We start from the raw sequence: 13319 nt of genomic DNA, 5'->3' as shown, positions 1-13319 counted from the left end.
GTCACTCTAGTTAAACTGGGCTAACTGGGCTGCACGAAATAACCACACAAGAGACACAAATACCTTTTTCTTTGGGGTTCGCTGTGACGGCTCCTCTGACCTTAAGGGTCTGCAGAAAGAGAGAGCGAGCGAGAGCACGCGCTGACCCCTTTTATTGAGGAGAAGCTATTCAAATGAGGCAAGGGGTCAGGTTTCAGGGGGCTGAGTCTATCTTCATGATGTCCACTGTCAGCAGGTTGATTGATACCTGGGTAGGCCACACCCAAGGGCACAGTAAGAGGAGGGGACACACACAAGGCACTTCCATGGAAGATTCTATCCTAAACAGGGCAAGGGGTTATATTACAAAGGAAAAGGGGAGCATAGCTTCACCCATGGGGCTGTAGCAAGACACACCCATTTCTGTGACTGAGCGCCTCAGCACCCAGCTGAGGAGTGTAACTCAGTCACCCATAAGGTTGGCCTCCCACATCTCTCTTACAGTGTGTTAAAAATAGATTAAGGGTGAAAGCAGCTGGATTTGATGTTCCTTATCTACTTGAGACTGTCTTAAGCACTACCGGGTAAATAGGAAGGGCCACAGGAGCATCTCGCCACATCTCTGATCTTCCTTTTAGCTGCAGACATCTAACTGCATGCTTGATATCCTCGTTTGGATACGTTATAGCATCTCTAATTTATATTTTAAATTGAATTTTTATTTTTCTCACCAAATCTGTTTTTCTTCCACATCAGCCAATGAAATCACTATCCATTCAGCTACTCAAGCTGGAAATCTGGATATTATCCTTGGTTTCACTTTTCAATTTGATTTTTTTTTTTTTAAGAGAGAGAGAGAGAGAGAATTTTAATATTTATTTTCTTCGGCGGACACAACATCTTTGTTTGTATGTGGTGCTGAGGATCGAACCCGGGCCGCACACATGCCAAGCGAGCGTGCTACCGCTTGAGCCACATCCCCAGCCCTTCAATTTGATCTTGATTTTCCCTCCCTCTCCAGTTCATCCACAAGTCTTAATACATCATTTTCTTTTAAACTTTCTTTAGTTATCGGTAGACACAACATTTTTATTTTTATTTATTCATTTTTATGTGGTACTAAGGATTAAACCCAGGGCCTCATGCATGTGGGGTAAGTGCTCTAGCACTGAGCTACAACCTCAGCCCTGTCTTTTCTTTAACATCTTGGCACCTCATTAGTTCAAGCTCCTCATATCGATTGGCCCTTATTCTTAGGAATTTTTAGGATCCCTATTTTTTTTTTGGTGCTGGGGATTGAACCCAGGGCCTATGCATGCAAGGCAAGCACTCTGCCAACTGAGCTGTATCCCCAGCCCAGGATCCCTACTTTTATTGTATCCCTCTTCAGTCTCTTCTTTAAAATCTCACCCCAAATAACCTCTTCACCACTGAGCCACATCCCCACTTTTTTTTTTTTTTTTTTGAGACAGGGTCTCGATAAGTTGCTGAAGCTGGTTTTGAACTTGCAGTCCTCCTGCCTCAGCCTCCCCAGCTGCTGGGATTATAGGCATGTGCCACCACACCTGGCAATTACACTGTTTTGACAGTTGGTTCACTGGATATGACTTGCTGGCATTCCTTTGAAATATTGCAGTCCAAACTACAGATACGATGAGGGAAAACAGAATAAATAAGCATCTAAAACTGACAACAGTGATGAAAAAAACAAGCAAGATAGTCTGTGATTACAGATTCAATACAAATAATTAAATTCTCATCATAGAAATGGTTAGTTAATAAATGTGTCATTGTTGAAATGAACTGTGATATGGTTGAACCTCTAGGCAAAATTCAGTGACGGAAAAAAGAAGTAAAAAAGAATATAGGTAATGTGCTTCAACCAAAGTAGTGAGTACCTGTATGAATTTCAGTGGTGGTATGGATAAGCAAAATTGGTTGGTTCCTAAATATTTCACTTCTTTTAGAGGTAAAAATGGTATTGACTGGGGCTGGGGATGTGGCTCAAGCGATAGCGCGCTGGCCTGGCATGCGTGCGGCCCGGGTTCGATCCTCAGCACCACATACCAACAAAGATGTTGTGTCCGCGGAGAACTAAAAAATAAATATTAAAAAAAAAAAAAAAAATGGTATTGACTTTTGTTCCCTTGAATAATTAGTATGTGTGTCATAAATCCATGAATTATTTACTGGTTTGTGAACAAAGACAAGAAAGAAAGATCCCATAAATATGTCAGATTTCGATAGAGATTTCTGCTTAGCATGCCTAAAATGATGCAACGAGAAACTGGAAGGAGGAAGAAAATGTAATATTGCCAGACCTCCTGTTTCCAAGATGATATTAGACTTGACATGAGAAATCATATTATTCTTAAATTCCAAGAACAATGGTATCAAAGTAAGCCACGTCATGTGAAACTGACAACATATTGCAAAAGACATGCAATATTTGTTTGAAGTCTTGCTTCTTTTTACCAAAATTAGTTATTGAACAGTTCATGAAAGTCACTTCTTTGTATATTGTTTAATGTATAAAGATATATTTGTCAATGTCCTATTTTATAGGATGACATATTTATGTAAAAGATGTTGTCTTTTACATAATAATCTGTATTTTTGTTCTTAATGATAATAAAGGATATATAAGTTCTAGAGTGTGATTTCCAGCTGGTTTTAATGAACGTGTTTCAGTTTTGTTGAAATATTCACAGAATTGAAAACTTGGAACTTTTTTTTTTCATTTGTTCTACTTAGTTGTACATGACAGTAGAATGCATTTCAATTGATCGTACACAAATGGAGCACAACATTTCAGTTCTCTGGTTGTACATGATGTAGAGATGCACCATTTGTGCAATCACACATGTACCTAGAGTAATGATGTCCATCTCATTCCACCATCTTTCCTATCCCCATAACCCCTCCCCATCCTCCCTCTTGCCCAATCCAAAGTTCCTCCATTCTTGCCATGATTCCCCATCATAGATCTGTATCCACTAATCAGAGAAAACATTTGGCCTTTAGTTTTTTGGGGATTGGCTTACTTCACTTAGCATAATAATCTCCAGCTCCATCCATTTACCTGCAGATGCCATAATCTTATTTTCTTGTAATACTGAGTAATATTCCATTGTGTATATATAACACAGGTTCTTTATCCTTTCATCTATTGATGGGTATCTAGGTTGGTTCCCCAGAAAACTTGGAATTTAATTGGCTATTTGCATACTTGTGTAATGTCATTCCCACAAGATACTTAAGCTTTACAAGGGCAGAGCTCTGCTTTGCTGTATATCTCAGTTTCAGGTAGATGGGTAGAAAATAGTAGGTGCTTGATCACTGAGTGAATGATTAACTTTTGAGGCATTGGATTTCTTTAGAGAGCAAAGGCTTTGGAATTAGACAGACCTGGATTCTAATGCCAGCTCTTTTATTTATTTACTAATGTGGGATACTTAAGGCTGTAAATGTCAATTTTCTCATTTATTAACTGGAGATAACTACTTCCAAAGGATTTCTGTAATAATTAAATAAGATGTTATCTATAAAAGTGACAGACATAGGAATTCATTAATGGTGTCTCCTTCTTCTTGAAGGGAAGATAAAGCCCCCAAATGTTTTTCTTTTTTCTTTTTCTTCTTTTTTTTTTAAAGAGAGAGTGAGAGAGGAGAGAGAGAGAGAATTTTTAATATTTATTTTTTAGTTCTCGGCGGACACAACATCTTTGTTGGTATGTGGTGCTGAGGATCGAACCCGGGCTGCACGCATGCCAGGCGAGCGTGCTACCGCTTGAGCCACATCCCCAGCCCCCCAAATGTTTTTCAGTATCTTAAAAATGCCTGAAGTATTTTAACTGTGTATTCTTCTGGCATTCATTCTTACTTTACAGTTGGTAAAGTTTCACCTCCTAATGTTAAGAGGTCTTTAAGGACAGACTTTGTGATTGTCAGTTATTGATAATAGTTGTTCTGGATATCTGTTGATGATAAATTGATCCCAAATGTAAATGTGTAGGATAATAACATTCTAACAAATGGCAAATGACTCTGCTGTTCCAGAGTTTCTGTCTTTTATCTTTATGGCCCATGGTTTCCCCAAAGGTGAGTGAAGTACCAGAACTCAGAAAAAGGAAATGGTAACACTGCAAGTGAAATTGATTTTTCTGATCCTGAAGCCCTCACTTATCATGCTACACAAAAGAAAGAGTAGTGTTCTCTGCCCTTCACAGACTAAGATTTCTTCCAAAGTAGATCCTGCCTGCAGCCTTTTCTTGTATGAGACGGGGCTTGAAATAGTAGATTTTATATATTACCATCAAGGAAGGTATGTATTACCATCGGGTTGAATGTTCAGTGAAATACCATTTTTTGAGTTCTAATTTAGTATTTCAGGAGCATATTTTGGAAAAGAATGCTTTAGAAATGACTTGGAATTAGGAAGAGAAAAATTTTATGATAAATTGGAAGGAATGAACTTTTTTTCAGAATATTCATCCAACGAAAGTAAATGAAGCTGGGCCAGGCGCAGTGGCATATGCCTGTAATCCTAGCAGCTTGGGAGGCTGAGGCAGGAGGATTGCAAGTTTAAAGCCAGCCTCAGCAAAAGCGAGGCCATAAGCAACTCAGTGAGACCCTATCTCTAAATAAATTACAAATAAGATCGGGGATGTGTTTCAGTGGTTAAACACCCCTGAGTTCAAACTCTGGTACCAAAATAAATTAATTAACAAATGAGTACCTAATATTTACAAGGAAAATAAATGAGTACCTAATAGTAGATTGGAAAAAATTTTTGAAAGTCTAATATATGTTAGCACTCCAACACATTCTGTGTTATTGAATCTTTCTAGAATTAACTCCTTTTAATGGATAAGAAAACTTGTCAGAATAATGGCCCAATGATAAATAAATGCCAAAGGTGGGATTCTAAATCTTTCCAGGTCTATGTTTTTTTGTTTTGTTTTGTTTTAATATTTATTTTTTAGGTGTAGATGGACACAACACAATGCCTTTATTTATTTATTTTTTAATGTGGTGCTGAGGATTGAACCCGGGTCCCGCCAGTGCTAGGCGAGCGCTCTACCGCTGAGCCACAATCCCAGCCCTCCAGGTCTATGTTTTGCTAAACTACAACAGAGGTTGTTCAATTGTATGTAAATATATGAAGAAACAAAATTTTATTAGAATACCTTTGCTGGACATGGTGGCATACACATGTAATTTCAGCTACTTGGTAGTCTGGAGCAGGAGGATCCAATATTGAGTCCAGGAGTAAGGTGATTTGGGGTCTGACTTCCAGATGCTGCTGTTGAGTTTGTTAGATAATTATACTCTTTAATAATTTTGTTATACAACTTAGCGAGAGCCTATTTCAAGAAAAGAAAAAAGGCTGGGGATGTAGCTGAATGGTAAAGTGCTCTTAGCTTCAATCTCCAGGACAAAAATTAAATAAATTTGTTTGACTGAATTTAGGTATAGGAAGAAGGTAGATGGTAAATGTGTTTTTTTTTTCCAGTCATTTGTTCGTACAACTCTATCATAGCATTTATCACAATCTTGCAATATTATTACTTGTATATGTGTCTCCAGTAGATTGTGAGTCACTAGAAGGTAAAGGCCAGGATTCTCTGATTTTCTCACATATCTTGGTAAATACTTCATATTCTTTTTTTTTTTTTTTTAATAGGCTGGGCAACTTTTGGGGGGAGTGGTATGGGGGACTGAACCCAGGGGTACTTTACCACTGTGCCACATTCCCAACCCTTTTTAATTTTTACTTTGAAACTATGTCTTGCTAAGTTATTTAGGGCTTCACTAAGTTGCTGGCCTTGAACTTGTGATTCTCCTGCTTCAGCTTCCTGGGTCACTGCGATTACAGATGTGTGCCACCATGCCCAGCAATCAGTATCTTTTTGTAAGTTGTCTTTATTTCACAGTGCCTGGTATTGTATCTTATAGTAGATGGTGTATAAATACTGGAATAAAATTGTATCAAACCTTGTAAGACCAGTTGTCCTCAAAGAAATTGGTGGTATAGCTCATATCCTAGCAGTTCTCTTAGTGGGCTCAGCAGGGATGCTGGTCCCAGTGATTGAATAGACACGAAGCCAACATTTATCCTTTTCTTATCCTTTAAGACATCATGTGCAGTGTCTACTAAGCGTGGTAGTGGGTATAAACACAGCAGTGGGAGTTGAAATCTGGCTCAGCGTTGCTACAGTGGAAAAAAATGCTCGGGGATGTTGGTGTGGTAAAGGGGAAATACCATTGATCTAAAAATAAAAATAAAAAATCTGTTTTATACCTGGTTATGCTACTTTCTAACTTTGTGACTTTGAACAAGCAACTTAAGTCTCTGAGCTTCAAACTCATCATTTACATTGTGGGGAGAATGAATTTCAAGGCCATTGCTACTTTAATCTGAAGGTAGGAAATTCATTTTACCCAAGACTTGAATTCATTTGAGATAATTATTGAATTTTTTTCCTCTGAGCCATTTGAGTAATTATTCTTGGGACACCAGGCAGTCTGTGTGATCATCTACAGCAGGTGCCATCCTGTTAATTTCAACTTTGAATGTACCCTAGGAGACACAATGATGGAAACACCTGGTGCAGGAAACAGGCAAGAATACCTTTTCCTAACTGAATGGTTGAGTGCATTTATTCTGGAGCACATTAACCTTTTCTTTTGGGAGAGGCCAAATTAAGGTCTGTTATTACCTCTAAAGACCATAATGTGACACTAGAGCTTCAGGATTGAAAAGTGAGATTGTTTTCATTTACAGCAGCAAGGCGATTTAGGCTCTGACTTCCAGATGCTGCTGTTAAGTTTGGTAGAAAATTTTACTCTTTAATAATGTTGTTATACAGCATGAGACAAGAAGCCCTTTTTCTATAATCCTGGAGCAAAAGCCAAAGTACCTTTGTTTGATCCATAGAGAAGGGATCTTCTCTTATTTTAATTAAAAATTGAAAGGCTTTATTTTCTTTATCCAGGGGACTCTTTTCATAAAAACAAATTGCTTTGTAAACTTGCGTAAGCACTTAGTGTCTCTGGTTCTCTCTCTCATTTGAAAAATGACAGGTTTGGACCAGCCAATCTCTAAAGTCCTTAAAGAGCTTCTTCTGGCTCTACCTTGCCTTGATTTTAAGTATCTGCATGATTGTACTGTTTCTTTGAGACTACCTGGTCCTTACTTTTTTAAAAATATATTTGTAGTTGTCAATGGACCTTTATTTTATTTATTTGTGTGTGGTGCTGAGAATCGAACCCAGTGCCTCACACATGCTGGGCAAGTGCTCTACCACTGAACCCCAGCCCCAGCACCCCTGGTTCTTACTTTAGGATATTCTTCATCAGTGTAAAATGGAAGCTTAGAACTATTGGTTTGTAAACCCATTCTTTATGTTGTATCTTTTGGAGAGTTAATTCAGGTGCTCTGTTCCAATATACCCATTAAAAAATCAGGGGAAGGGCTGGGGATGTGGCTCAAGCGGTAGCGCACTCACCTGGCGTGTGTGCGGCCCGGGTTCGATCCTCAGCACCACACACAAAGAAAGATGTTGTGTCCGCCGAAAACTAAAAAATAAATCTCTCTCTCTCTCTTTCACTCTCTCTCTCTAAAAAAAAAAAAAAATGAGGGGAAGGAAAGTTTTTATCTATTTCCATCTAATGTGGAATGATGATGTTTGGTGAAGCAGGAGGCACTGAACTAGGAGTCAGGAGACCGAGGTTCTGTCCCCAGCTTGTATCTAAGTTGTATGTCTTTCTACTAGTCACTTATCTTTTTGTGCTTCAGTTTCTTGGACTATAAATTATTAAAAAGCTATACTTTGAGGGTGCATTATGTGCCAGATACCAGTGCCAGGCATTTTATGTATGTCATTTGTTATCTGTAGCAGCAAAGTGAGAGCAGATGGGAACTTAGACCTTGAAAAGCAAGTTGTGTTCAGTATCCCACAGGTAGGAAATGGCAGAGCTGAGATTAGAAGCCGCATCTTTCACTCCAAAGCAGCGTTCTTTCTACACTAGATTGTTCTGCCTCATCTGCAGCATAGGAACCTATCATATATACTTCCTAGGATTGTTGCCAGGAACAGATAGGATATCAGATGTCACCACTTGTAGTCATTAGAATAAAGGGAACTATGAACAGCTGTAGTGTAGTTAAACTCTGGGTTCTAATCCCAGCTCCTCTACTTGCCAAGTTTGGATCTTGGGCAAATTACCTAACCTTTCTCTGCATCATTTTGTCATCTGTCAAATGAAAATAGTACCAACTTTATAAGGTGTGATGAGGATTTTGAATAGTGTTTTGCATGTAGTGAACATTTAGTATATGTTAGTAAATATTAGTCCAGCTGGAATTGTCTTATTCAGTTCCCTAGCTTTAGATATGGTGAAACAGTGATTGCTTAAGATGAAACAACTAGCTAAAGACACTGAGAAGAATAAAATACTGAATTTTTACAAATAATGAATTTAATGCTAAATGCTAAATGTAGTGACAACATTAATCCCAATCCACACAGGTGAATAGGGAAGGGAAAAACTAGAAGATTGAAAGAGTGGAGATAATAATTTACTTGGCAGGGACTCTGGGCCTTTCTCACTAACATTTATTGGTTACTTATTATGTAAGTCCATCAAACCACTAACTTCCCGATGTTAGGTCAGTGCTACAAAAGTCTTGAGAACAAATCTTTTTCTCTCTGGTTATATCTTTTCATGTTCTGTCAGATGTCTATGTATTGATTTTTTTCTCTAATTTTCTTAATAAAACCCAGGACTCAGTGTTTTTTAAAATTTTTTATTTGTTCTTATTAGTTATACATGACAGTAGACTATATTTTGGTTTGTCATATATACATGGAGTATAAGTTCCTATTTTTGTGGTTGTACATGATGTGGAGTTCCATTGGTCATGTATTCATATATGAACACAGGAACATTATGTTCAATTCATTCTACTGTCTTGGTTTGAAGTTTAAGAAAAAGGGATCTACACAATCTATGTCAAACTACTATAGTTGTTTGTATAGGGATTAGAGGCCTAAGGCCCAGCTAATATAAAGTGTAACTTTATTACTTGATTCCTGCTATCCCTATCATTCATAAAACTCCTTTGGTGATTTCTTTTCTCCCTTTTTTTTTTTTTAATTAATATACTGGGGATTCATCCAGGGATGCTCCAGCCCTTTTTTTGTATTTTATTTAGAGACAGGGTTTTACTGAGTTGTTTAAGCTGACTTTGAACTTGAGATGGTCCGAGCTGCTGGAATTTGCTGGGATTACAGGCTTGCGCCACTGTGCCTGGCCTCCTTTGGTGATTTCAACAAGTGTGGGATTTGGGCATCCCTTGATTACCATCATACCATGTGATGACATTCCAATCTCACCATTGTTTTTAATGAATATGTATATACCTGTTAGTCTAAGTTTCAAAAAGAACATAATAAAGAATGCTTGACAAAACATTATTAGGGAGTTTTGTAGTAGTCAGAGACAAGTCGGTGCCAAGCGGAAATTCAAGGAGTCTAGGAGACTCTGGAAGAAATATTCTCATTTGTGTGACATTGATTTATTATTTTTTTTCTTTATAGGTTGCCATGGTGACAGATTATGGAGCCTTTATCAAAATCCCAGGCTGTCGGAAGCAAGGTCGGTCTATAATTTGAAATTTAGCTCTCTCATTTCACTTTCTTTGCTGTAACCCCCACCAACATCATAATTGTAGGTTCTACATTTTTCAGAGTTTTTTTTTTTGCATTTATATTTTATTTTGTTTTTAGTGTAGATATGAATACAGACAAGTGGTAATAGTTAATTTTTAGCAGGTCCACGTGTGAGCATCTGTGTGTGTGTGTGTGTGTGTGTGTGTGTGTGTGTGTGTGTGTAGGTGTAAACCTAGAACCTCATGCATGCTAAACATATGTTCTACCACTGATTTATATACCCACAACCCATTTAGCAGGTCTTTTTTTAAATGTGTGCGGTACTGGGAATTGAACCCAGGGACACTTTACATAGACACTGAGCCATATATCCTCAGTCCTTATTTTTTACTTTGAGACAGGGTCTTGATATGTTGATTAGGGCTTCCCTAAGTTTCTGTAGCTGGCTTCAAACTTGCAATCTTCCTATCTCAGCTTCCTGAGTTGCTGGGATTATAGGCATGTGCCATTGCACTAGGCTCATTGAAGGTCTTGACTCAGAAAAATGTTGTTCTCTGACTTGGGAAAAAGGCTAGGATATACCTAATTGGATTTATTTCTGGAATCAACTCCTCCCTAGACATCACCTGTGACACCAGGCAAGTCACTTGACTTCTTTGGACATAGAAATTTGGAGATGGCAAACTACTTCTGAGGCTGACATTTTGAATGTTCTAGTATGGTACATGAAATAGAAATAGTACCTACTTATTTATTTATCTATATATCTATTTATCTATCTATCTATTCATTTATTGATTGATCATGATTATGGGGATTGAACCCAGGGTCTCACAAATGCCAGTGTTTATTTTTTTAAGAGTTGGAGTCCGGGGCTGGGGTTGTAGTCGGTGGAAGTGTGCTTGCCTAGCATGTGTGAGGCAATGGGTTCCATTCTCAGAACCACATATGAATAAATAAGATAAAGGTCCATCAATAACTAAAAAAATATTTTAAAAAAAGAGTTGGAGCCTGGCTGTCTTGCCCAGGTTGGTTTCAAATTCCTGAGCTCAAGTGATCCTCGCACTTCAGTGTCCTAAGTCGGTGGGGAAACAGGTACATGCCACCATGCCTAGCTTCGAAAACACATATTAGCCAGGCATGGTTGTGCATGCCTATAATCCCAGCAGCTCATGAGCCTAAGCCAGGAGGATCTTAAGTTAGAAGCCAGCCTCAGCAATTTAGCAAGGCCCTGTCTCAAAATAAAAAATAAAAAGGGCTAGGGATGTAGTTCAGTGGTTAAAGTCTTCTAGGTTCAATCCCCAGTACCAAAAAAAATTATAAATACAATACTTTAAATTTTCTTCATAATACATAAACATGTGTTGAATAATTTTTGGAGATTCCCTCTTATATCTACAATCTTGTTTGTAAGAATAGTTGTGTTAAGTATAAACAGGAATTCCACAGATGGGTGACCTGCCCAGAGTGAATTAAATAGATAATGGCACAACTAAGACTAGAATCTAAACCTTCAGATTCCTAGCTTCATGGGCTTTCTGCTTTATCACACATCATGCTAGTGAATCCAGAGACTCAACTTGCCAACTACTTATGCTAAAATAAGTTAAAAATCTTAACAGAAAGATATAGTCATAAGAGAAAAATATGAAAGAATATTTCACTACGTAAAAATAAAAAAAATAGGGCTTGGGATGTGGCTCAAGAAGTAGCGTGCTCACCTGGCATGCGTGAGGCACTGGGTTCGATCCTCTGCACTACATAAAAATAAAAATAAAATAAAATATATTATAAATAAATAAATAAAATTAAAGAAAGAAAAAACTAAAAAGATAGTGATAAAAATCATTAGCAAAGTTAAGTTGGGAAAAAGAATTTGTAATACACGTGATAAAGAGCTAACAAAAAATGGGGGGAATAGTAGGAAAAGGAACCAAAATATGAAAAGACAACTCACAGGAGAAAATGTAAGTCATTTTGTCAATGTATTAAAAGATATTCATTCTTAGTATTGATAAAGTTACATAAACAGTGGTCCATTTGCATAATGGAATACTACTCAACAATAAAAAGGAAAAAAAATTATCAATACATGCGGCAATGTGGATCAATCTTCAGATAATTAAGCTCAGTGAAAAAAGCTAATCCCAAAAGGTTAGACTTTTTATAATTCCATTTGTGTAATGTCCCTTTAAAAAAATAGCCTTATTAAGGTTTAATTCACGTACTATACATTTTACCTAAAGAATAAATTTCATTGTTTTTTGGTATATTCACAGGGTTTTGCAACAATCACCACCATCTAATTTGTGCTCTACCTCTGAGCCACAACCCCAATCCATGCCTATGTATTTTTTAAAGTTATTGCATATGTTTAGAAGAAAGCATGGGAGAATATTCAACAATTCTTTTTTCTCCCCTCCACCCCCAGTGCTGGGAATTGAACACAGGGCCTTACACATGATGAGCAAGTACACTACCACTGCACTATATACCCAGCTTTTTTTTCTTCCTTGAAACAGGTCCTCTTGCTAGATTTTCCAGGCTGGCCTGGATTGTGATCCCCCTGTTTCAGCCTACTGAGTAGCTGGGATTATAGGTGTATACCACCATACCCAGCTAATAAATTCTTAATAATAATCGCTTTTGGGGAGTTGGATTTGCTAAAGAAGGGATTACATGAAAGAGAGAGACTTTTACCTTTTCAAAAAATATATTTTTTTAGTTGTACATTGATGCAATATCTTTATTCATTTATTTGTTTTATGTGGTGCTGAGGATCGAACCCAGTGCCTCACACATGCGAGGCAAGCACTCTACAACTGAGCTACAGCTCCAGCCCAAGGACTTTCACTTTTTGCCATTTAAAAAAATACTCTTGGTGGTGGGGGGGGGGGGCTGGGGTTGAGGCTCAGAGGGTAGAGTACTCACTTAGCATGTGTAAGGCCCTGGGTTCGATCCTCAGCACCACATAAAAATAAATAAAATAAAGGTATTATGTTCAACTACAACTGAAAAATAAATATTTAAAAAAATATATTTTTGGGGCTGGGGTTGAGGCTCAGAGGGTAGAGCGCTCGCCTAGCACGTGCAAAGCCCTGGGTTCGATCCTCAGCACCACATAAAAATAAATAAACAAAATAAAGGTATTGTGTACAACTAAAAAATAAATATTTTTAAAATATATATATATATATTTTTTTTTCTTTCAAAAAGCCCAACAGCTGATCTTTGGATAATAAAGCCTGCCTCTAGCCTTGGAAACCACTGTGCTGCAGATTGCATCTTTGCATTAGAAATGGCTTACCAGTGGTTTTCAAGCTGGCAGTCTGCAGTCTGTAATTAAGTTTCTCATTTTATGTTGGCTGGGATTTAATGAGGTGGAACTCATCCCCACCTCTATAGGACCTGCACCTCTTCCTGTCTGAAGGCAGATTTTCTTGTTAGTGTACTTGCCTATCACTGCCAGTGCCTGAAAGTGCCATTTTTACTTAGACATTTATGTGACACTTTGGGAACTATCTGCGGATTAAAGGCGGCTACCCTTCAACAGTCAGTTTTCAACTTACTTGTGTCTGTACTCTGTCAGGTAATGCCTCTGATTGTGGCTGACAGCTTACACGTGAATCTGTCAGTCTGAAGCTGTGCTGAAACAAGCCTTGGA

The 13319-nt window shown here is 37.8% G+C and overlaps 1 protein-coding gene across 2 annotated transcripts in view; it reads left to right on the top strand.

Annotated features, from left to right (window-relative positions):
* Positions 1–13319, top strand: part of ZCCHC17 (zinc finger CCHC-type containing 17) — a 52580-nt gene that overhangs the window by 11082 nt on the left and 28179 nt on the right. For both annotated transcript variants that reach the window (XM_081306771.1, XM_081306772.1), the window contains exon 3: positions 9584–9641. In XM_081306771.1, coding sequence (XP_081162897.1) covers positions 9584–9641 — 58 coding nt within the window. The remainder of the gene's footprint in view (positions 1–9583; positions 9642–13319) is intronic.

Source organism: Spermophilus citellus (assembly GCF_964194105.1).
Source record: "Spermophilus citellus genome assembly, chromosome: 9".
Classification (NCBI taxonomy): Eukaryota; Metazoa; Chordata; class Mammalia; order Rodentia; family Sciuridae; genus Spermophilus; species Spermophilus citellus.
Note: the sequence above shows the minus strand (reverse complement) of the source record. Positions and strands in the feature narration are given on the sequence as shown.